Here is a 22,018-nt window from a genome sequence, read left to right as displayed (position 1 = left end):
TATATTTGGGAAACAAACTAAAAACAAAACAAAACACCTCCAAACCCCAAAGAACCCAAACCCCAAACAAAACCCCCAAGTTTTGTTTAGAAAGCAAATGGACCATTTACATACAAAGATCATTATACCTGCCTGTCTTCTGCAGATATACAAGAAATGCCCCAAATCAAGCTAGTATTATAAAAATTGTGAAGAAAGTAAAGTAAGATAGATGGAGACATTTAAAGTGCTCACATGAAGATTTTAAGATAATCAGTTGTCATAAGGACTTTACACAATTCAAAGAAATCCTCCCCTATGACCTTTGTCGTATGACCTTATCATACAACAAAAGGGTAACTTGCCACCATGTGGAGAATACTAACAAGTGATTAAAATTATATCCAACGAGGCAGACTTTGACTTAGTAGTATTCTTGCCTGGGAAATCTCATGGACCGAGGAGTTGGTGGGCCACAGTTCATGGAGTCGCAAAAGAAGTGGACATGACTGAGCAACTGCATTTAACTATGGAAGAAATACGTTGGAATCATCTCAGACCTGTTTGGGATACTCAGTTCAACTGTCAGCACACATTAATTATGTTGTTATGTTTCAGGCTCTGTCTTGAGATTCTGGGGACATCCACACCCTATTGTCACCGAGCTTACAGTTAAGTGCTAACACTGTAAGCTCACTGTCAAAATGGAGGAAGATCCAGCCACTTAACTACGAGGTAACTATCCTTAGCAGAACTCATGTAATTCAAGAACTGATATCCATTGTGTCACTGTTCTGTGACACAATGTGTCAGGAGTTAACACTCTGTATTATCACAGCTGAGAGATGGTATAACCAGGTATTTGCTGTTGTTTACTTGCTAAGTCGTGTCTGACTCTTTGCGACCCCATGGACTGCAGCATGCCAGGCTCCTCTGTCCATGAGATTTCCCATAACCAGGTATGGTGCCACTTAAAAACTGATGTGTTCATCTGTGCCAAGGATGACTCCCCAGGGTCAGGAATAACCCTACTCCCATTCTCTCAAAGGGTAATTTCTCCAAAAAATTGAGTGTGTTTTGCCACATTCACATGACTTCACAGTTCCTGGTTTTATTGATTAATCACTATTCTCTACCCTGGTGGCACATTAAAAATCTATAGTGGTAGGATGGGAGGGGGGAGGGAGGGGACATATATATAATTATGGCTGATTCACATTATTGTATAGCAGAAACCAACACACCATTGTAAAGCAATTATCTTCCAATTAAAAAATAAAAACACATTTTTTCTCTCTGCAAAAAAAAAAGAAGTGAGATAACTGGGCTTCCTTAGTAGCTCAGACAGTAAAGCATCCACCTGCAATGCAGGAGACCTAGGTTCGATCCTTGGGTTGGGAAGCTCCCTTGGAGTAGGAAATGGCAACCCACTCAAGTATTCTTAGCTGGAGAATCCCCTTGGATGGAGGAACCTGGTGGGCTACAATCCATGGGGTCACAAAGATAATTGTAAAGGTGAATACTTTAGTTATTAAATACTTCTCTATCTTTATTGATCACCTTTAAAAAATCTATGGGAGGAATTTATTTAAAAAAATTTTGATAACTGGGCCCTATCCCTGGAAGTCTAGTTTAGTTGATTCTAAGGGCAGCCAGTGTTGAGACCGTTTTCTTCTTCATTTCCACAGTCTTATGCTAGCTGGAATCAATTTTTTAGCTCTACTTTCACTTTTACTCTGTTAGTTCCTTTGCTAGAGAAAGAACTCTCTTTCATACTAGACTCCTCACAATTTTTTTTTTTTCCTCTGAACACTCTCATTTAAAATCTCAAAGGGAGGGCAACAGAATAATGGACAAAAGACACATGGACGGGCAATTCTTGAAAGAAGAAATACAAACCAACGAACATCTGAGAAAAAACTCAATCTCACTAGTAGTAAAACAAGAGAACATTTATCACCTTTCAAACCAGAAGTGTATTGGTTAGTTTTCTAGGAAATAGGTGTTTCTCACATTGCTGGTGGGAGTGTATTTCAGAACACTTTATGAAGGCAAATTGGCAATATATTACAAAAAATGTTATTTCCCTCGATCTAGAGATTCTACATCTAGGAATTTTCCTAAGGAAAAGGAAACAAGTCCAAAAGATAAGAGTTCAAAGAAGTTTATCAAAGCAAACAGATCAACTTACAGATATAAATTTAGGACACTGTATCTTCAAGTAATACAGTGGTGAAACCATGCTGTTGCTGAGTATGGGGCTAGTGGAGAAGGTGTGAGGTTTACTGAGCTCCTCTTTTGCAGACATCCCCTCCCCCACCAAGCATATACTTGTAACATGTATGCATGCACAAGGGAGATACATAATTGCATGCTGCTGCTGCTGCTAAGTCGCTTCAGTCATGTCTGACTCTGTGCAACCCCATAGACGGCAGCCCACCAGGCTCCCTCGTCCCTGGGATTCTCCAGGCAAGAACACTGGAGTGGGTTGCCATTTCCTTCTCCAATGCATGAAAGTGAAAAGTGAAAGGGAAGTCGCTCAGTCGTGTCCGACTCTTTGTGACCCCATGGACTGCAGCCTACCAGGCTCCTCCATCCATGGGATTTTCCAGGCAAGAGTACTGGAGTGGGGTGCCATCGCCTTCTCCACATAATTGTATAAGAGGACGTAAAAGAGGGATTACTAGGCAGGACCTACCTCTTGAGAAACCTGTATGCAGGTCGGGAAGCACCAGTTAGAACTGGACATGTGACAACAGAATGGTTCCAAATAGGAAAAGGAGTACCTCAAGGCTGTATATTGTCACCCTGGTTATTTAACTTCTATGCAGAGTACATCATGAAAAACGCTGGGCTGGAAGAAGCACAAGCTGGAATCAAGATTGCCAGGAGAAATATCAATAACCTGAGATATGCAGATGACACCACCTTTATGGCACAAAGTGAAGAAGAACTAAAGAGCTTCTTGATGAAAGTGAAAGAGGAGAGTGAAAAAGTTGGCTTAAAGCTCCACATTTAGAAAACGAAGATCATGGCATTCAGTCCCTTCACTTCGTGGCAAATAGATGGGGAAACAGTGGAAACAGTGGCTGACTTTTGGGGCTCCAAAATCACTGCAGATGGTGATGGCAGCCATGAAATTAAAAGACACTTACTCCTTAGAAGGAAACTTATGACCAACCTAGACAGCATATTAAAAAACAGAGACATTACTTTGTCAACAAAGGTTCATCTAGTCAAGGTGATGGTTTTTCCGGTAGTCATGTATGGATGTGAGAGTTGGACTATAAAGAAAGCTGAGTGCCGAAGAATTGATGCTTTTGAACTGTGGTGTCAGAGAAGACTCTTGAGAGTCCCTTGGACTGCAAGGAGATCCAACCAGTCCATCCTAAAGGAGATCAGTCCTGGGTGTTCACTGGAAGGACTGATGTTGAAGCTGAAACTGCAATACTTTGGCCACCTGCTGCGAAGAGCTAACTCATTGGAAAAGACCCTGATGCTGGGAAAGATTGAGGGCAGGAGGAGAAGGGGATGACAGAGCATGATATGCTTGGATGGCATTACCGACTCAATGGACATGAGTTTGGGCAGGCTCTGGGAGTTGGTGATAGACAGGGAGGCCTGGTGTGCTGCAGCTCATGGGGTCACAAAGAGTCAGACACGACTGAATGACTGAACTGAACTGAACTAGGCAGGAGCTAAAAATAAGAGACAAAAGAAAAAAAATGTTACCCAGATTTTATAAACTGGAGTAGAAAAAGGAGGCTTAAACAGGTAAGTTGAAAAGTGGGCAGTTTAAAAAGAAATGCAAGATAGGAGAGGAAAAGTACAATTGCTGTAGAAAATACTATGGTTCCTCCAAAAATTAAACACAATTACCATATGATCTAGCACTTCCAGGTACGTACCCAAAAGAACTGAAAACAAAGCAGTTGGAACAGATATTTGTACAGCCGTGTTTCACAGTAGTGTTATTTACAGCAGCAAAACTGGAAGCAACGCAGTGTCCGTCGATGGATGAATGGATAAACAAAATGTGGTGTCTACACACACTGGAGTATTATTCACCCTTACAAAGGAAGGAAATTCTGATACACGCGAAAACAGAGATAAACCTTAAAGATGTCACGCTAAGTGAAATAAGTCAGTCACAAAACGACAAGTACTGTATGACTCCACTTATTCATGAGATACATAGAAAAGTCGAATTCATAAAGAAAAGTAGAATGGTGGTGGCTGGGGAAGGGAGGGGTGATGGAGTTATTATTTAAATGAGTACAAAGTTTAGGTTTGGGAAGATGAACAGTTTTTAATTATGGACTTTTTGAGTTAGTGGTTCTCAACCCTGATACATATTATCAGAAAGTAATCCAAAAAAACCCAAGGGGGACTCTGTTTAGCTGGAGGAAATTGACCAGGTAGGGTGGGTCTATTTTTAAATTTTCCCTGCTGCAGCTAGGGTGGCAAAGACTGCTATAGGCCAGAGGAAATAAAATATTGTGATTTTTCTATTACTTAAAAAAAGTTCTGGAGATGGATGGTGATGATGGTTGAATGTACTTGTTACCACTGAACTGTACACTTAAAAGTGGTTAAAATAATTTTATGTCTAGTGTATTTTACTATAATTTAAAAAAATCTAAAGAAAAAAAAACCCTCTAGAGGACAGTATTAAGCCTTTTGGTACAGGTAATTGCATTATTTGCTTTTTCTTCCTTGCAAGGAAACTGTTCCCTAATAGCATTTTGAACTCCTTCCTATCTCTTGCAAATACATGTCAAACTGCTGAAATGCTACTCTAACCTTCCCGATAATGTGTTAGTATCTGAGAGTCATGGAGAAGGCAATGGCAACCCACTCGAGTACTCTTGCCTGGAGAATCCCATGGACAGAGGAGCCTGGTAGGCTGCAGTCCATGGGGTCGTGAAGGGTCGGACATGACTGAGTGACTTCACTTTCACTTTTCACTTTCAAAGAGAGGTAAATTTTAATCCTGGCTCCAACCTTTATAGGTTGGGGCCAGATCATTGAAGTCTTCCCAAGTCTTGTTTCCAATAATTAAAATGAACAGGGTGGCAGACAAAAAAGAACTGACTCAAAGTTTCATGGTATTTAAGTTTCCAAACTACACTTTTGCTACATTACAAATATCTTTGTTACATGGGTAGTTGAGTTTGTATAGTTTCTGTGTTTTTAAAAGTATTGGTATATTTACTATCTTAGTTTCATTATCTCCAATAAGCAGTTGTGAATTTCCTGAGCCAACTTTATCATTAATTTCTTCATTATAATTATAAAAGCACATCATTGTTTTTTCTTAAATCTCAAAGCCAAATTTAGGATTCACTCCCTCCCACCCCCTGCCCCTCTACTCCCTGCCACCAGGGGATTTGCCTGCCTTATAGTTACTTGAATTACTTTGATTTTTCAAGGAGTAGAATCTTTTTCCCTGCTAAAAAGCATGAAACCTAGAATTCTTTTGTTCCACAAAGTGCGATTCTTTCTAAGAACTCCACTTTCCAGGTCTTGTCAGTGTGAGAAAGCTAACAGGGTTTGCTCATAAAGAAGCAGCTTGACTCATGCCCATTTTACTTAACAGATGTTTTGAAATCTTTTACTCCCCAAGTATTTAACTTTTTTCCTTTTCTTTACTTCTCACTACTGTCTTAGTTAAGGTCCCTATCAACTCTTGTGAAGACCACTGCTTTCCCTTGGGTCTCTCTGTCTTCAAGGACAAGATCTTTGATGACTTCCAAACATTGCCTTTTTTTACATCTGCCTTTGGCAGTGAGCAAGCTATGGCACTGAGCAAGCTAAGTGAAATGCAAACCTAGCCGTGTCATTTCTATACTTTGAAGCCTTCAGTGGCTCTCAGAGCCTACAAAATAAGACCCAAGCACCTTAGCATGGCTGACAGGGCCTTTCATTGACAGCTTTTATCTGATGCTCAGCATACAGTGAACAGACCCAGTGGTTGCTGTCCCTGGCACACCCATGCACACCCACAGCCATGACTTTGCTGCTGCGTGACCATCCCAACTGGCCAGGATGTTCTCCATTTTCAAGACTTGGCTGGGGAGGCATCTTATCCAGGAACATTCCTCTGTGCTCTCACAGAACCTGGAGGTGCTGAGCACATCATATTACAGTGATCTGCCTCTGTGTCTGCCTACTTCTTTGGTCTGCAAGTTCCTCAGGAACTTGTTACACCATGGCCATGTTACACCAATTGCAGTATCCCCAGCACTTAGCACAGTCTCAGCATTTCAATATTAAATATAAGTAATCAAAATACTGGAGCACGTTCATCACAAAGCCCACCTCACCATGCTCTCCCCACCATGCAGACACTAGGGCGTGAAAAACTGGCCAAGGAATGGATTGCTAAGTGAAAGTCACTTAGTCATGTCTGACTCTTTGTGGCCTCATGGACTATACAGTCCATGGAATTCTCTTGGCCAGAATACTTGAGTGGGTAGCCTTCCCCTTCTCCAGGGGCATCTTCCCAACCCAGGGATCAAATCCAGGTCTCCTGCATTGCAGGCAGATTCTTTACCAGCTGAGCCACAAGGGAAGCCCAAGAATACTGAGGTGGATAGCTTGTCCCTTCTACAGGGGATCTTCCTGACCCAGGAATCAAACCAGGGTCTCCTGCATTGCAGGCAGATTCTTTACCAACTGAGCTACCAGGGAAATCCCAAAGTATAATAATACCAAGCAATAGGTGCTCTTTCTTTGTCACATGCAATTTACTTTTTAACATATATTTTCTTTGAAGGGACCAAAATTAGCAAATTTCCCATGCATGACTGCTTTTGAATTTAGAGAATTCAGTTGACAGAAACATGTTCAACGAAATATTGAAAAATTGATTTATAACTGATAAGCAACTTTTAAGGCCAAGTTAAGGAGCAGAAAGAATAATGATGATATGATAATTCTTCTCATATTGGGAATGCATGATACTTCCTGGACCAACATTACTTTGGCTTTTACTTTCCTGAAAATGTGACTGCTAGGGAGATCTTTCTGTTCTAAATACAAGTCAAAAAGCTTTTGTGGAAGGCAGGTTAGAAGGTACTATAATTCGCCAAACACATATAACTTTTCTAGGTATAATATAAAATTTTGGCCTTTTTTTTTTGTAATTGAGGTCCAGCATTTCATCCACTTTGGATCTAAAAAGCTTCTAAATTCACTTCTGCCACCATCCAATTAAAATCTTTTGAGAATTAAGCAATCATTTCCTGACTTGCCAAGGATTAAATTTAGATGCTTGGTTGAACATGAGCCTTATCTCTCCAGCCATCACTTTTAATTGGAGCATGTAAAAGGATAACATAGGGTTTTAGTTGACATCATAGTCTATTGCCATGGAAATGTAAACATGGGTTTGTATTAAACTTGTCTCCAAGCAAGTTTTAGGGGTACAGATAGACTGGGAGACAGGAGATAAATTATGTAAAACAGATCCTCTCAATGTTGGAGTGCCCCAGGAGCACAGACCTGGGTGATCTCATCTTGTCTCATGGCTTTAAATACCATCTATACACTGATGACTCTCAAATTTATATCTCCAGCTCAAGCTTTCCTCTGAACTCCAAACTCATATATCTGTCCTCTTGACCACTTCAGCTGGATGCCTGACAGGCACCTCAAGTCTCACACATCCAGCCTGAGCTGCTAATACTGCCCCCTCCCTGTGTAATTTGTTCTATCACCATCTCAGCACATGTCAGTTTCCCCTTCCACTTGCAGAGGGCATAGAGCTGGGGGTAATCCTTGACCTATCTCGTATTCCTCCGCAAATCCTGTCAGCTGTACCTTTAAAATATAATCAGAAGATGCTCACTTCTCCCCAGTTGCACTGTTCAAATTACCATCGTTTCTTGCCTGGACTGTTAATTAACTCTTCACTGGTCTCCCTGTTTCTGTTCTTATGGGTCATATCATGTCACTTGTCTGCCCAAACCCTCCAGCAGCTTTTCGTTTCATCCAGGGTAGGACCCACTGGCCTTTAACCATCAATTATCTTCTCTCCCTTATTTTCTTCTTCAGCTACACTGGACTCCTGGTAGTTCACTGATCCTATGAGGTGTGCTCCTGCCTCTGGGCCTTTGCATATGCTCTTCTTCTGGTGATCTGTATGGCTTGCTTCCTTTCTTTCGGTAGGTCTTTACTCAAATCACTTTCTCATTGAGGCTTTCTGTGGCTAATGATCTAAAATTACTATTTCTACCTCCATTTCATGCTTTATTTTCCTCCTTAGCATTTCTCTAATAGGCTGTGAATTTTACTTATTTCTACTGATATTGTTTGTTTCTGCCACTAGAATGTAAGCTCCAAGCGGCAGGGACCTTTGGCTGTGTTTTTCATTGCTGTATCCTCTGCCCTTAGGGAAGTGCAGAGGCACACGGTATAAAACCAATAAATATTCACTGAGTGAATAATTTAAAAAAACAGGTGAAACATGTCAAAAGAAATAAAGACTAGTGAAAGCATGATTAACCAGTGTCTAAAAAAATTCATTCGTTATTGGGTTTTCATGGGAATCTGTCTTTGGAGGAGCTCTGACTTAATTTTCTACAAGAACAGACTTGATTTCTCTTATCTTTGCCATTTGGAACTTCAGAGATGATTGTTCAAGAAGGAAGAGAATAATTAAATAAATACAGGTGGGTAGTAAATAATGTTCATTGTTTGCCATGTTGGATGAGCTAATGATTTTTAAAAATTATTAGCACACAGAGCTTACTATTCATAGTGGACTGAAATTAGAAACGAAAAAAGCTGCTCATTGATTGCATTAGCAGTGTCTGGCACCCAGTAATGCAATATATAAAGTGAGTTAGACTTGGATACTATCCAGGAGGGCTTAGTTACTGAAGTAGTTTCATTTCTAAAGTGATTCTACAGTAGAGGCATGGGTGTCCAGGTTGGTTATAGTTAAGCTTAGACAGAAACTAAGAAACAGTAATGGAGATCCTATCTTTAGACCTGAAAATGATAAATCTTTAGTTGTCATTCCTTGCCAACTTACAAAGTAAACACTTAATGAATGCACAGACTCTAAGCCTTTAAATGAACTGTAGATGAAAAGGGCAGTAAATATGTGCCAGAGTTAGCGGTACAATGATATCATGGAAAGATAAAGGTTGAGAAACCCAGGTTCCCACTGACTGGCTCTATGATTTGGGGTGAGTCATCTAACCTCTCTCAATTACCTCATCCTTAAAATGTGGAGGGTGGACTGATAGGCTTCAGTGGTCCTCCAAGCTCTACGTATTATAAGATTTTTTGACTTTAATCACCGTGGTAGGCAGAATTATGCCCCACCCCCACCTCAAGAATGTCTACATCCTAATCCCCAGAACTTGTGAATATATTATATGGCAAGGGGGAATTAAGGCTGCTAATAAGCTACCTTAAAATAAGGAGATTATCCTGAATTATCCATTTGGGCCCAATGAAATCACAAGGGTACTTAAAATGTAGAAAACGGAGGCAGAAGAGTGAGTGTGAGAGTGAAGCTATGTGAGAAGGGCTTCACTGACCATTACTGGATTTGAACATGGATGGGGAAACAATGGAAACAGGGAGAGACTTCTATTTTGGGGGGCTCCAAAATCACTGCAGATGGTGACTGAAGCCATGAAATTAAAAGACGCTTGCTCCTTGGAAGAAAAACTATGACCGGCCTAGACAGCATATTAAAAAGCAGAGACATTACTTAGCCAAAAAGGTCCATCTAGTCAAAGCTATGGTTTTTCCAATAGCTATGTATGGATGTGAGAGCTGGACTATAAAGAAAGCTGAGAGAAGAAGAATTGATGCTTTTGAACTGTGGTGTTGGAGAAGACTCTTGAGAGTCTTCAAGGAGATCCAACCAGTCCACTGATTTTCCTAAAGGAAATCAGTCCTGAATATTCACTGGAAGCTAAAGCTGAAACTCCAATACTTTGGCTACCTGATGCGAAGTACTGACTCACTGGAAAAGACCCTGATGCTCGGCAAGATTGAAGGCAGGAGGAGAAGGGGACGACAGAGGATGAGACGGTTGGATGGCATCACTGACTTGATGGACAAGGTTTGGGAGTTGGTGATGGACAAGAAAGCCTGGTGTGCTGCAGTCCATGGGGTCGCAAAGAGTCGGACACGACTGAGTGACTGAGCCAGTCGCTAAACTGAAGAGGCCATGAGCCAGCATCTGAGCAGCCTCTAGAAGCCAGAAAAGGCAAGAAAACAGATTTCCCTTAGAGCTTCCAGAAAGGAATGCAGTTCTACAAAAGACCTGATTTTAGCCCAGTTAGACCTGTATCAGACTTCTGGACTTCCAGAATTATCAGTATTCAATTTGTATTGTTTAAGCCATTAGGTTTTTGGTAATTTGTTAATGGAAGGGATAGAAAAATAATACATGGAAAGTTAAATGCAAGTTTATTACAGATGCAGGCTTTTAAATAAAAATCCTATACTCCGGTATTCTGTAAAGATCTTCAGAGGTAGTAATAATTAGAAACCATGAGAAGCCTGTTAGAAATATTGTGGGAGAGTATATGTGTGTGTGTGTGTGTGTGCGCGCGCATGTGCACACTTGTGCTGTCACATGAGTCGTGTCAGACTTTTTGTGACCCCACGGACTGTAGCCTGCCAGGCTTCTCTGTCCATGGGCTTCTCCATGCAAGAATACTGGAGTGGGTTGCCATGCCCTCCTCCAGAGGATCTTCCTGACCCAGGGACTGAACCCTCATCTCTTCCAAAGGCGGGTTCTTTACCACCAGCACCACCTGAGAAATTTACTAGCGATTCATGTGAAGAATAGAAATCTGGGTATCTTATAAAGAAAAGAAAATGTCAAGAGAAGAGAGATCAAAGATTATCCACAATGTAAGAGTTTTTTCTCTGGATCTCACTGTACTCATCTATAAGTAGAGTGAAGGACTGGGATAAATAATCTCTAAATTTCTCTAGCTCTGAAATAAGCTTTTAAATGCTGATAGACACTATCATGGGCATTTGAGACCCTCCCCTCCCCAAAGTTTGAAGAGTATTCATTTTAGAAAGTAACTATAATTATTTTTAATGTGTAATAGTCAAGCTTCACAGAAAGCTCTTAGTTTAACAAGGAGGGGGCTCTGAATTCTAACCCTGACATTCAGGTAGAGTGCATGGGGAAATTGTTCAGCTTTCCTTCTCTTCTGTTACTTCCCCTACAGAAGTATGGTAAAATTTTAGCTAGATGGATTTTCTAAAGAATGAATTATTTCAGATGTCTCAAGGTTTAGTCCTTTATGTATTGAATAACTAAACTTTAAATATATTCGATGGAACTATATCTAAAGTAAACTGCCCCATTTTTATATACAATTTAATGATTACCATATTCCCTTCTCTTGAAAAGAGTCATGACTAATAACATCAATTACTAGAGTAATGCTCTAGACAGCATTTGCAAGCTATGGCCTGTAGGCTGTTTGTAAGGTGTAGTTTTTTATACTCTGTACATGTTAAAAAAAAGGTGTGTGTGGGGGATGTGTGACCTTAGACCCTATGTGGCTCAAAAAGTCTAAAATAAATATTATCTGGCTCTTTGCAGAAAGGTTTGCTGACTCCAGCTCTAGAGAAAGATGTGTAGGCCTCTTCATCAAATGTCCAAAACTAGACTGAACTTTGTTATGTCACTAAACGAAAAACATTCATCTTGGCGCAAGGTAGCTCAAGTATTCGTGGAAAAATAAAGGCTCTGGGCATTTTTTTTTTTTTTTGGCTGAGCTGCACAACTTGTGCAATGTTTAGTTCCTGAACCAGGACTCCAACCCCAGATCCACATCAGTGAAAGTGCAAGAGTTCTGTCCACTGGACTGCCAGGGAATTCTCCAGGATCTTGGCATTTAAAATTCTTCTGTTGCTTATTGATACACTCTCCTCACTTTCAGGTTTTCTTTGTAATTATTACCTGCCTCTTGCAGTCTCTCCCCCTTTCTAATCTCAAGTCTGGAAATTTGATAATCGATAGCATATTCAAAAGCAGAGACATTACTTTGCCGACTAAGGTCCGTCTAGTCAAGGCTATGGTTTTTCCCATGGTCATGTATGGATATGAGAGTTGGACTGTGAAGAAAGCTGAGCGCTAAAGAATTGATGCTTTAGAACTGTGGTGATGGAGAAGACTCCTGAGAGTCCCGTGGACTGCAAGGAGATCCAACCAATCTATTCTGAAGGAGATCAGCCCTGGGATTTCTTTGGAAGGAATGATGCTAAAGCTGAAACTCCAGTACTCTGGCCACCTCATGCAAAGAGTTGAGTCATTGGAAAAGACTCTGATGCTGGGAGGGATTGGGGGCAGGAGGAGAAGGGGACGACAGAGGATGAGATGGCTGGATGGCATGACTGACTCCATGGACGTGAGTCTGAGTGAACTCTGGGAGTTGGTGATGGACAGGGAGGCCTGGCGTCCTGTGATTCATGGGGTCGCAAAGAGTCGGACACGACTGAGCAACTGAACTGAACTCAACTGAGCTTATAAACATTGTAAACAATGTAAGATTTGGTCAGTTATGTGAAGACCCTAAAACTAGTTTTTAAGTAAATCACAGGTAGTTTAGTGCAGGTATTTGGTGACTAATTTTGCTAGTCCCAAGGTCTTTTTATTTCCAGGTTCTCAGCTGTCCTTTGAAAAGGCAAGGTGTCAGGACAGATAAGGTCTTACTGTAGTGTGATCATTTTTTATTTTTATAATATAAAAACAGCAGTATATCTGAAAAGCCACTCACCAAAAAATTAAACTCAAGCAATCTAAATGGTAGGATTTTCTTGGAACATTTTTTTTTTTCTTTAAAATAAACATACATTACTTTTACAATCAAAAAGGCGATTTCATTAAAAAAAAGAAGATATCTTGGAACAATCTCGCCACTCAGTCTCACTGCCCTAACTCAACTACTTTCATCTAGCATATTTTGTTTATTCAATGACTTTAAAATGGTTGTATATACTGGATTTTTAATTTGATTCACATTTGGTTTGCCACAGGTAACCTATGGTTACTCTAATACTGAAAAATAAGCTGTAAATATGATATGCAAGCAAGCTGACAATCAATATGGTGAAAGATAACCGCCTAAAATTTTGTCTTAGGCTCCACCCATTTTCTACACATTCACACGTATAATACCCAACCTGGATAGTATTACAGCTCAAAACAGTTTTCTCCATTTAGTGTGCAAAACAACCGTGTTAAGTGGGAACATTCTCGGAGGTAAAATGACTTGGCCAAAGTCACTCGGCTAGCCAGGAAACAGGTTTAGCAGCCTAGTCAAGAAAACAGGACCAGATCTTTAGAGGCGCTGCTAGTTAAACGAGAGCTGTCACTACAGGCTGGCCTTTATGTTCCCTCATCTGACAATGACCTTTACAAACTCAAACTTCCCTCTTCTACCCTATGGAGGCACGCGAGGCGGGCTGGGGAAATCTGTGGGTTAGTCGCTCAGTTGTGTCCGAGTCTTTTGTGCCCCCATAGAATGTAGCTCGCCAGGCTCCTCTGTCCATGGAATTCTCCAGGCAAGAATACTGGAGTGGGTAGCCATTCCCTTCTCGTGGGGATCTTCCCGGTCCAGGGATCGAATCCGGGTCTCCCGCACTGCGGGCAGATTCTTTACAGACTGAGTAGCTCACATCCAAAGTCAACACTCCATCCCCAAAGCCCTAGTTCCAAGGCAGAGAGAAGAGAGCGCTAGAGGCGCAGCCTCTGCGCGCTGGTCCCGAACTAACCTGACCAGGTCGGTCATGCAGGAGCCCACCACCACCACCGCCGCCGCCGCCTCCGCCACCTCCTCCTGCCACAGCCTCCCAGAATCCCCAGACGCGGCCATTGCTCAAAGTCGGCAGTGTCCAACCTGGAGGCTGCCCTTTAACCTTTACCCCACCCCGTAACCAGAGACGCCGCTCACACGTTCCCTAACGACGCGGGCCTTCCGGACGCCCGGGTGGGTCGCCCACCTGGATGCCCGAAATAACCCCATGCACCAACTGCCCCCAGTTTTTCCAGGAATTGTCTTCCTGCACAGTCTCTCGTAGTAGAGCCATCCTACGAGTTCCAGACTCCGCGCAGCTCGCCACGCACGAGGTAGGCGCGGAGGTAGGAACTTTCAGGCACTCAGGGGACGCCCTTCCGAGCGCCAGGCCTGGCGCGGCCGGGGACGCGCACGCCGCCCGGCTCCAGGGCCGCCGAGGGGGCGGGGCGGGGCGGGACGTCCGGGGACGCGCACGCATCCGGCCCGCGGTGCGCGCGCAGGTTGGTGCGTCGGTCGGGGGCGCGCTCGGGTAACCTGTACCCCACGTAGTCGCCGGTTACCGATCCGACTTAAGTTCCAGGTACCTGGACTGGGGCTGGTGCGGGGAGGTTGGATCCCGAGTTGCACAGGTGGCTATGAGGACCGTGGTTTTACATATGCCCAGGGCTCTCCTTCTCTTCCTATAGAGAAGGCCCCTGTCCCAAAGATGCCCTACTCATTCCCGTCACGCTAGTCCCCTCAAGAACGAGCCCCCAAGGCCAGAGGCTGCCCTCTCTCCACACCTAGCCCGCCCACTGGTTCCTGATTAAGCTCAAGACTCTTTGCTTTTTCCTGCCTGATTAGGGGATCATACAATTTGGGAGAAGTTGTCCCCTTTTAGAGCGGGGTGGTCATTCTTTGGGTTCGAGCTGATTGCTTTTCCTGAATGCTGCCCCTTGGAGAAATTACTTCCCCTGTGTACCTCCCTCGTGCGCCGTATGACGTCGACGTGACGCAGCAGGACGCCACCCCTTTCCGTTCCATGACGTAAGCTGGGCACGTGTTTCCGTGTTTGTCATCCCATCTTAATTGCGAGAAGGTAGACGATGCTTTAGACGTGTTTGTATTCCCCAGACTGCCCATCGAAGTACCTCATGTGACCCTATCTTGAGGCAGCAGAGCTCTGTAAAAATTGTATTTCTGCATTTCCTTCTGTATATTACACGTCAAAATCAGGAAATAGAAATTTCACAACTAGCTTTCAAGGGAAACGGGCCACAGTAAATTTTTGCCTATCTGGGATCGATTATTGTGCTTTGTTGTGTAAAAAATACTACTGGGAGATCATCCCCCATCTGTGTATCCTGCTCAGAAGCTAAAGAACTATCATTTTTAGCTATTCGGTGACCTCTGATTTTGGAGTCAGATTTTTTTCCCCCTCTCTCTTGTCTAGAGAAGTCACAGCAGCTGTGCTTGTAACATTTTAATGCTGCATGAAATCTTGCACTGTCAAAAGATAGTATTATGGCTGTTCAGGAAACAAAGACAAATTCATTCCTTCAGGTGTCATTCTAAGGTCATGACAGTTGCTGAATTGGATGGGGTGTTGTCACCTTAAGTATAGTTTGGTTTCTGGAGCAGGTTTGTTCCCTCTAGCATTTTACCTAGTGAATCACTTAGGCCAGCTTCAGCAGTAGGCCAACATTAGTCTAATTTATTTGTAGTTGTCAAGAAACCGTTAGTCTAAATTCATGACTTTTTTGTTCTTTTTACTAGATGTATGCTTTTGAAAAAACATTCGCTTTGATGCTTTCCTCTTTGGTGTTTATTTGAGAAGAAGTTAGGTATAGTGGACTTTGAGGGAGATCTGGATTTGGATTCCAGTCCTTCTGCTTGCTAGGTTTGTGACTTTAAGTAAGTTACTTAGTCTTGCTCAACATTAGTTTTCTTATCTCTGAAATGGGAACAAAAATATTAAACAGAGGACGAGGTAGTTGTTGGGAAGTAAATGAAATTGCAGCTAGAGATGGGTAATATAGTGCCTGATATTCAGTAGATTTTGAGAATGTATTGGTTCTGTTTCCATTTTTCATAGAAATGAGAGATGAAATAATAATAGGTATTGTGGGAAAATACATGGAAGAATAATTTTGTAGTGTAGGTAAGGTCCTTTTGCTTTTTTCCAAAATGAGTATTTCTGTTTTGCATATGATCTAGATAAGCATCCTTTCAAGAACTGTGACATCAATGAGCAGAAATAAAAGTGGAAATGTTGCAGAAATAGGAAAAAAATAGGCTTCAAAGTGATAATATGGTCTAGTATATTATTCAAAGACAAATTATAAATTATCTATGTCATCTGTAAAATGGGAATTCTAATATGTGCCTTACCATCCAGAATTGTGGAGGTCAAGTGCACTAATGTTTATGGAAGCTCTTTATAAGTGATAAAGTGTTATAAAATGTACTTGATTTTTATGACTGATAATACAGTGCATTAGATGTTTATTCTTACTTTGTGATGACATGTTGGAATGGTGGTGGGAGGCCATCTGTTAAGTGGTCAGAGGAGGACCTTGTTTTATATTTGCAGAAAAGATGATTTGAATACTAAAGTATAAAGCTTTTTCTACTTCAGAGGTACTTTTGGGTGTCATCAGTATGTAGGGTCACAGTGGGTTTTTTTGTTATTATTTGTTTTTATGATTATTATTTATTTTTTTGCCCTTTATTACTCTGAAATGTTTAAAATGGGTACTAGTTTTCAGCATTTAGCAGGGAGCTGTAAATCCTCATAGGGCACAGTATATGAAAACTAGAATGAGCACATCATTTACTTGCAATTGTAACTTGCAGGAAATTAGTTTGCTTTTGATGTGGGATTATCCTTTCAGATTGAAGAAGAAAATGATCATTTAAATTGACTTATTCACCTCTGAAAGTGGAGGCTTTCATTTAGAAATCTATTAAGAGGAATTCATGTACTCCCTCCTCCAGCCCCATGGGTTTCCAAGTAATTTAGAGATGATTTATTGGTTTTACTTTTGTATTTTCAAGTGTAAGAATTTCTTAGTGCCTTAGAGTCAAAAACTTTTAGATCTATGATAGTTTGTGCTGCTTAACATCTGGATAGGTGTGTGTTTTCATGAGTTAATGGTTATGTAGATTTTTGCTACATCTCAGATATGCTATTTTCTACCAGATTTTTTGAGGGCATAATACCTTTTCTTCATACCTAAATATTTCTCTAGCTCTTGTCTCCTTATTCATCTTTATTAAAAGATGCTTCTTGATGCTTATGGGCAGGGAAGAGATCACTAAGCAGGTAATTATACTGTGGAGGGGAAATAAGAAAGAGGTGTATCAGTAAATACACCTACAAGTAAATAACTTGTAAGTAATAATTGCAAGTAGATTTTCTTCTTCTGAAATTTTGAAGTTTTATCATTCAAGTTCTTTCTCTTTGTGGGGACACAGAGCGGGGGACTCCTAACCTAGCAGTGTGTGTGTTTTGTGTATCGGGGGAGAGGATTGTCAGTAAAACCTTCTTGAGAAGGAAGGACCTGCCAGTTGTAAGACAGAGTAGGGCAGCTTTTAAGTGGAGTGTGGCAGCATAGAAACTGGCTTTGAAAAAGGGGAGGCAGTTAGATTTCAGGGGTTGCTGCTCCTCTTGCAAAGTCTGTGTCTTGAGTAGGCGAGCAATAGTGAGCTAGGCTCTTTTGGAGGGTCACTGCAAGAGGCTGCCATAAGACAGGAGTTGAGGTATCAAGCAGGAGACCCTTCTGTGTACTGCACCAGTTTCCAGGAAGATTGTTATGTCTAGTTCCTTTGGATATTCTGATCATCATTCTTTCCTTCTTCTTTCAGTGGTGATTTGCAAGGCAAGTTAAAATGTCTCCAGAAGTGGCCTTGAACCGAATTTCTCCAATGCTCTCCCCATTCATATCTAGCGTGGTCCGTAATGGGAAAGTGGGACTGGATGCTACAAACTGTTTGAGGATAACTGACTTGAAATCGGGGTATGTACCAAAACCAATTCATCCATTTCCTCATAACAGACCTTTCTCACCAGGCTTGTAGAAGTTGAACACCACAAAAATTCATCAAGTCATGCCCTTATCATATGTTAAATTGGTTTTGTCCAGTTGTTGACATTTTATGTTTCAGGTTATTTAGTTGTGTTGTGGGCCATTGCTTCATGATCAGAATGTTGTGTGTGTGTTTGTGTGTGATTAAGGCATATATCTTTGTTAACAGTGTGCCATGTGGTTTTTAGCTAGTGTGTTTTTCATCATTGATTTGTTTTCTCGTTTTGTGTTCTGCTATTCAGTATGCACTGTAAGAGTTGGGATTTGAGATTGTGAATCTGACATTATTTGATAGTCGCTCCTAATAGGAAAATTATAATTGCAGCCCCAAATGAGTCATTTTTCACAATGGAGTTGAGACAGTAATATCTCATGCCTAGAAATGTTGCATTAAAAAAACCCAACTTTTTATTTTGAAATAGATTTACTTAAAGAATAGTTACAAAAATGCTACAGAAAATTAATGCTGTTACGTGCTGATAATTGTTCTATAAGTCTTATTTGAATTTTACCAGTTTTCCTGTTAATGTCCTTTTTTGGTCCAGAATCTAATCCATGATACAGATTGCATTTAGTTGTCATGTCTACCTTATCTTCCAAATCTGTGACAGTTCTTGGCTTTCATTGTCTTCCATGATTTTGAAGCTTTTAAAGATAGCATTGGTTAGTTACTTTGTAAAATATTGCTCAATATGGGTTTGTCTAATGTTTTCCCTTTGTCAGAGTGAGAAATACTCACTCTGATACCTCCCGTCAGTATTACAGAAGGGATGTATGATTTTCAGTACGTCATTAAGATTGTGTGTGTCAGGTTTTGCCATGGTGAAACTGATTTTCCCTTTGTAATTAGTCAGTGCATTGTGCAGTGTGTTTGACATTGTGCAGATGTTCTGTTTCTGATCTTACTTTTGTCCGTTAATTTCAACCTCCATTAATGGTTCTTGCCTGCAGTAATTGTTACTGTGGTTCTTGGATAAGAATGATTTTTAATTTCCCTTTTCCTCCTATACTTAGTCATTTAATTCTTCTGTAAAGAAGCATTACCCCTTCCCTGCCAATTATTTATTTATTTATATCAGTATAAATTTTGAGGCATCTATTTTATTCTTTGAGTCATAATCCTCAATGAACTGTGTTCATTTATTTTTTTGCTCAGTTATTCTAGCCTTTGTCATTGGGAGCTCTGTCAAATTGTCTTTTGAGCATATCTCCATAATTTTTTGAACATTTTCTTACTAGAGATACTACATTCTTGATTTAGCTCTTCTTTTAAAAGCTCTTTTATTTTTACTTTCTACAAATCTTGCTATTTTCTGACTAAGCTGAAGACCTGGATATAAGTAAGATAGAGAAGACTAAGTTAGTTGGACATTTCATTGGAGTGGTAGGATGCTTTTTAAGTAATCAGTGGGTAGGGATTTCTTTTTGAGGTGATGAAAATGTTCTAAAATTAGTGGTAATGGTTACACGACTCTATTATTCTAAAAATGACTGATTTATGCACCTATAAAGGTGAATTTTATGGTTTGTGAATTATCTCTCATTAAAGTTGTCATTAAAAAGACAAACCTGTGTACCCAGGGTTATTTACTGGCTTGAATGGATAGGACATGGAAAAAAGATCTTTCTTCTTTAGTTTGTCACAAATATTCTTTTCAGAGATATTGAAGACATGACAGGACTGATGGCAGAGGACTGGGAACTGGTTTATGTCAGATGATATAAACACATAAACCTGAACTTCCTACTCTTTTGGTGGTATCCTGAGAAAACAATTGGATTCATCCAGATAAAGTCCCTTTACTTCTTCTTTGTAGATTCCCTCTTTGGTGCTTCCAAATTCCTGAATGTTTAGTTGAGTGTTTAGGTGCAAATAGTGGATCTGATGATTATTTGAAATGAATCGACTAGACCTGGCCCTGTCTGGACTAACTCTGTAAAAAATACTTGAAAGGGTGTTTAATGACTTGTAGTATTAATGGAGTTTACTTTCTTTAGATTTAGAAAAGGAGTAAAATGACCTACATTAACAAACCCGCTACAGATAAAATGATGTGAAAAGCCTTATTAATCTAGACCATTTTATGTAGTACTTAACCGAAAGATTCATGAAAGTTCTTTTGAAACTCATTAACAATTCTTTTCTCAGTGTTTCAACCAAAGTATGAATTCTGACGTTACTATAGCAAAACAATGGCAGAGTTAGAGAAATTAATTTTTTTTTTCTGTGTGTTGCTTTTGGCATTTCCCCTTCTTTTAGACCAGCAGGCACCTGGTGGCTCAAACGGTAAAGAATCTACCTGCAATGCAGGAGATCCAGGTTCAATCCTTGTGTTTGGAAGATCCCCTGGAGAAGAAAATGGCTACTCACTCCAGTATTCTTACCTGGAGAATTCCATAGACAGAAGAGGCTGGAGGGCTAGACTCCATGGGGTCACAAAGAGTCGGACATGACTGAGTGACAGACACTTCCATTTTTCAGTCAGTTATGAGAATTGGGATCCATGTTTGGATTTTCTCTTAAATCAAATGTTTAAAATGAGGAGACTTAATTTTTATAGATCACAAGAGCCAGTATTGTTACCATATATAGCTACTTGCCCTTGAAGAGATGAGGTACCAGAGTTTCTGTATTCTAGGTCTGACTCACAGAAGGACTAGATAGGCAAGAATCTATGCAAAGTAAGTTTGTTTTTTTTTAAATAGCAATTCACTTTTATTTCTCTTGTGGCAACTAAATCTCTCTACCTTATGTAAGATTATGTGTGTTTCCAAACTCCATTGCTAGGCTGTCAGTATCAAGGACAGGATTCTTGTTTAAAATATTTTTGTGCCTCTGTATAAAAACAAAAAAATTTTTATGCCTTGAGAATCCTGTATGCAGGTCAGGAAGCAACGGTTACAACTGGACATGGAAAAACAGCCTGGTTCCAAATAGGAAAAGGATTACATCAAGGCTGTATATTGTCACCCTGCTTATTTAACTTCTATGCAGAGTACATCATGAGAAACGCTGGGCTGGAAGAAGCACAAGCTGGAATCAAGATTGCCAGGAGAAATATCAATAACCTGAGATATGCAGATGACACCACCCTTATGGCAGAAAGGGAAGAAGAACTAAAGAGCTTCTTGATGAACGTGAAAGAGGAGAGTGAAAAATTTGGCTTAAAGCTCAACATTCAGAAAATGAAGATCATGGCATCTGGTCCCATCACTTCATGGGAAATAGATGGGGAAACAGTGGAAACAGTGGCTGACTTTATTTTTTATGGCTCCGAAATCACTGCAGATGGTGATTGCAGCCAGGAAATTAAAAGATGCTTACTCCTTGGAAGGAATGACCAACCTAGATAGCATATTCAAAAGCAGAGACATTACTTTGCCAGCAAAGGTCTGTCTAGTCAAGGCTATGGTTTTTCCAGTGGTCATATATGGATGTGAGAGTTGGACTATAAAGAAAGCTGAGTGCTGAAGAATTGATGCTTTTGAACTGTGGTGTCGGAGAAGACTCTTGAGAGTCCCTTGGATTGCAAGGAGATCCAACCAGTCCATCCTAAAGGAGATGAGTCCTGGGTGTTCACTGGAAGGACTGATGTTGAAACTGAAACTGCAATACTTTGGCCACCTGATGCGAAGAGCTGACTCATTTGAAAAGACCTGTATGTTGGGAAAGATTGAGGGCAGGAGGAGAAGAGGACAACAGAGGATAAGACGGTTGGATGGCATCACTGACTCAATGGACATGGGTTTGGGTGGACTCCGGGAGTTGGTGATGGAGAGGGAGGCCTGGTGTGCTGTGGTTCATGGGGTCGCAAAGAGTTGGACACGACTGAGTGACTGAAGTGAACTGAACTGAATGCCTCTGTAAGTTCTACCATGGTGTCTTTCTAATGTAGTAAGTAAAGGTTGAATGCATGAATGCATTAGCTGTTTTCCCGGAGAAGTTGTGCTATTTGGGGATCAGAGTAGTTTGGACTTGTGGTTCAGAACATGTTTGTTGGTCTAAGAGTTGATCGCTTAAATTCTGTTACACATAATCCTTTTAAATGACATTCCCTGACAAATGAGTTGTTTTTAGAGATTATGGTCAAGTGCGTTACAGTACTGGGTTTACTCTTATAGGTAGAATTTATGTTGAGACCTGGAGGGGCTGAATTTTTAATGTTAGGGAATTATTCC

The 22,018-nt window shown here is 40.8% G+C and overlaps 2 protein-coding genes across 5 annotated transcripts in view; one reads left to right on the top strand and one right to left on the bottom strand.

The window, feature by feature from the left end:
• The window catches only part of RBKS (ribokinase), a 111,160-nt gene extending 97,110 nt beyond the window's left edge, over nucleotides 1-14,050 (bottom strand). For 2 of the 4 annotated variants that reach the window (XM_018055492.1, XM_018055490.1), the window contains exon 1: nucleotides 13,750-14,050. In XM_018055492.1, the coding sequence (XP_017910981.1) occupies nucleotides 13,750-13,850 (101 nt within the window). In that variant the 5' untranslated portion in view covers nucleotides 13,851-14,050. The remainder of the gene's footprint in view (nucleotides 1-13,749) is intronic. The other 2 variants (XM_018055491.1, XM_005686872.3) reach the window with 2 other exon arrangements.
• The window catches only part of BRE (brain and reproductive organ-expressed (TNFRSF1A modulator)), a 402,733-nt gene continuing 394,834 nt past the window's right edge, over nucleotides 14,120-22,018 (top strand). Inside the window, exons 1-2 of the mRNA XM_005686868.3 lie at nucleotides 14,120-14,352; nucleotides 17,619-17,770. Of these exons, the coding sequence (XP_005686925.1) occupies nucleotides 17,643-17,770 (128 nt within the window). The 5' untranslated portion in view covers nucleotides 14,120-14,352; nucleotides 17,619-17,642. The remainder of the gene's footprint in view (nucleotides 14,353-17,618; nucleotides 17,771-22,018) is intronic.

Source organism: Capra hircus, chromosome 11 (genome assembly GCF_001704415.2).
Source record: "Capra hircus breed San Clemente chromosome 11, ASM170441v1, whole genome shotgun sequence".
Taxonomy (NCBI): domain Eukaryota; kingdom Metazoa; phylum Chordata; class Mammalia; order Artiodactyla; family Bovidae; genus Capra; species Capra hircus.
This window is presented reverse-complemented; position numbering and strand designations above follow the sequence as displayed.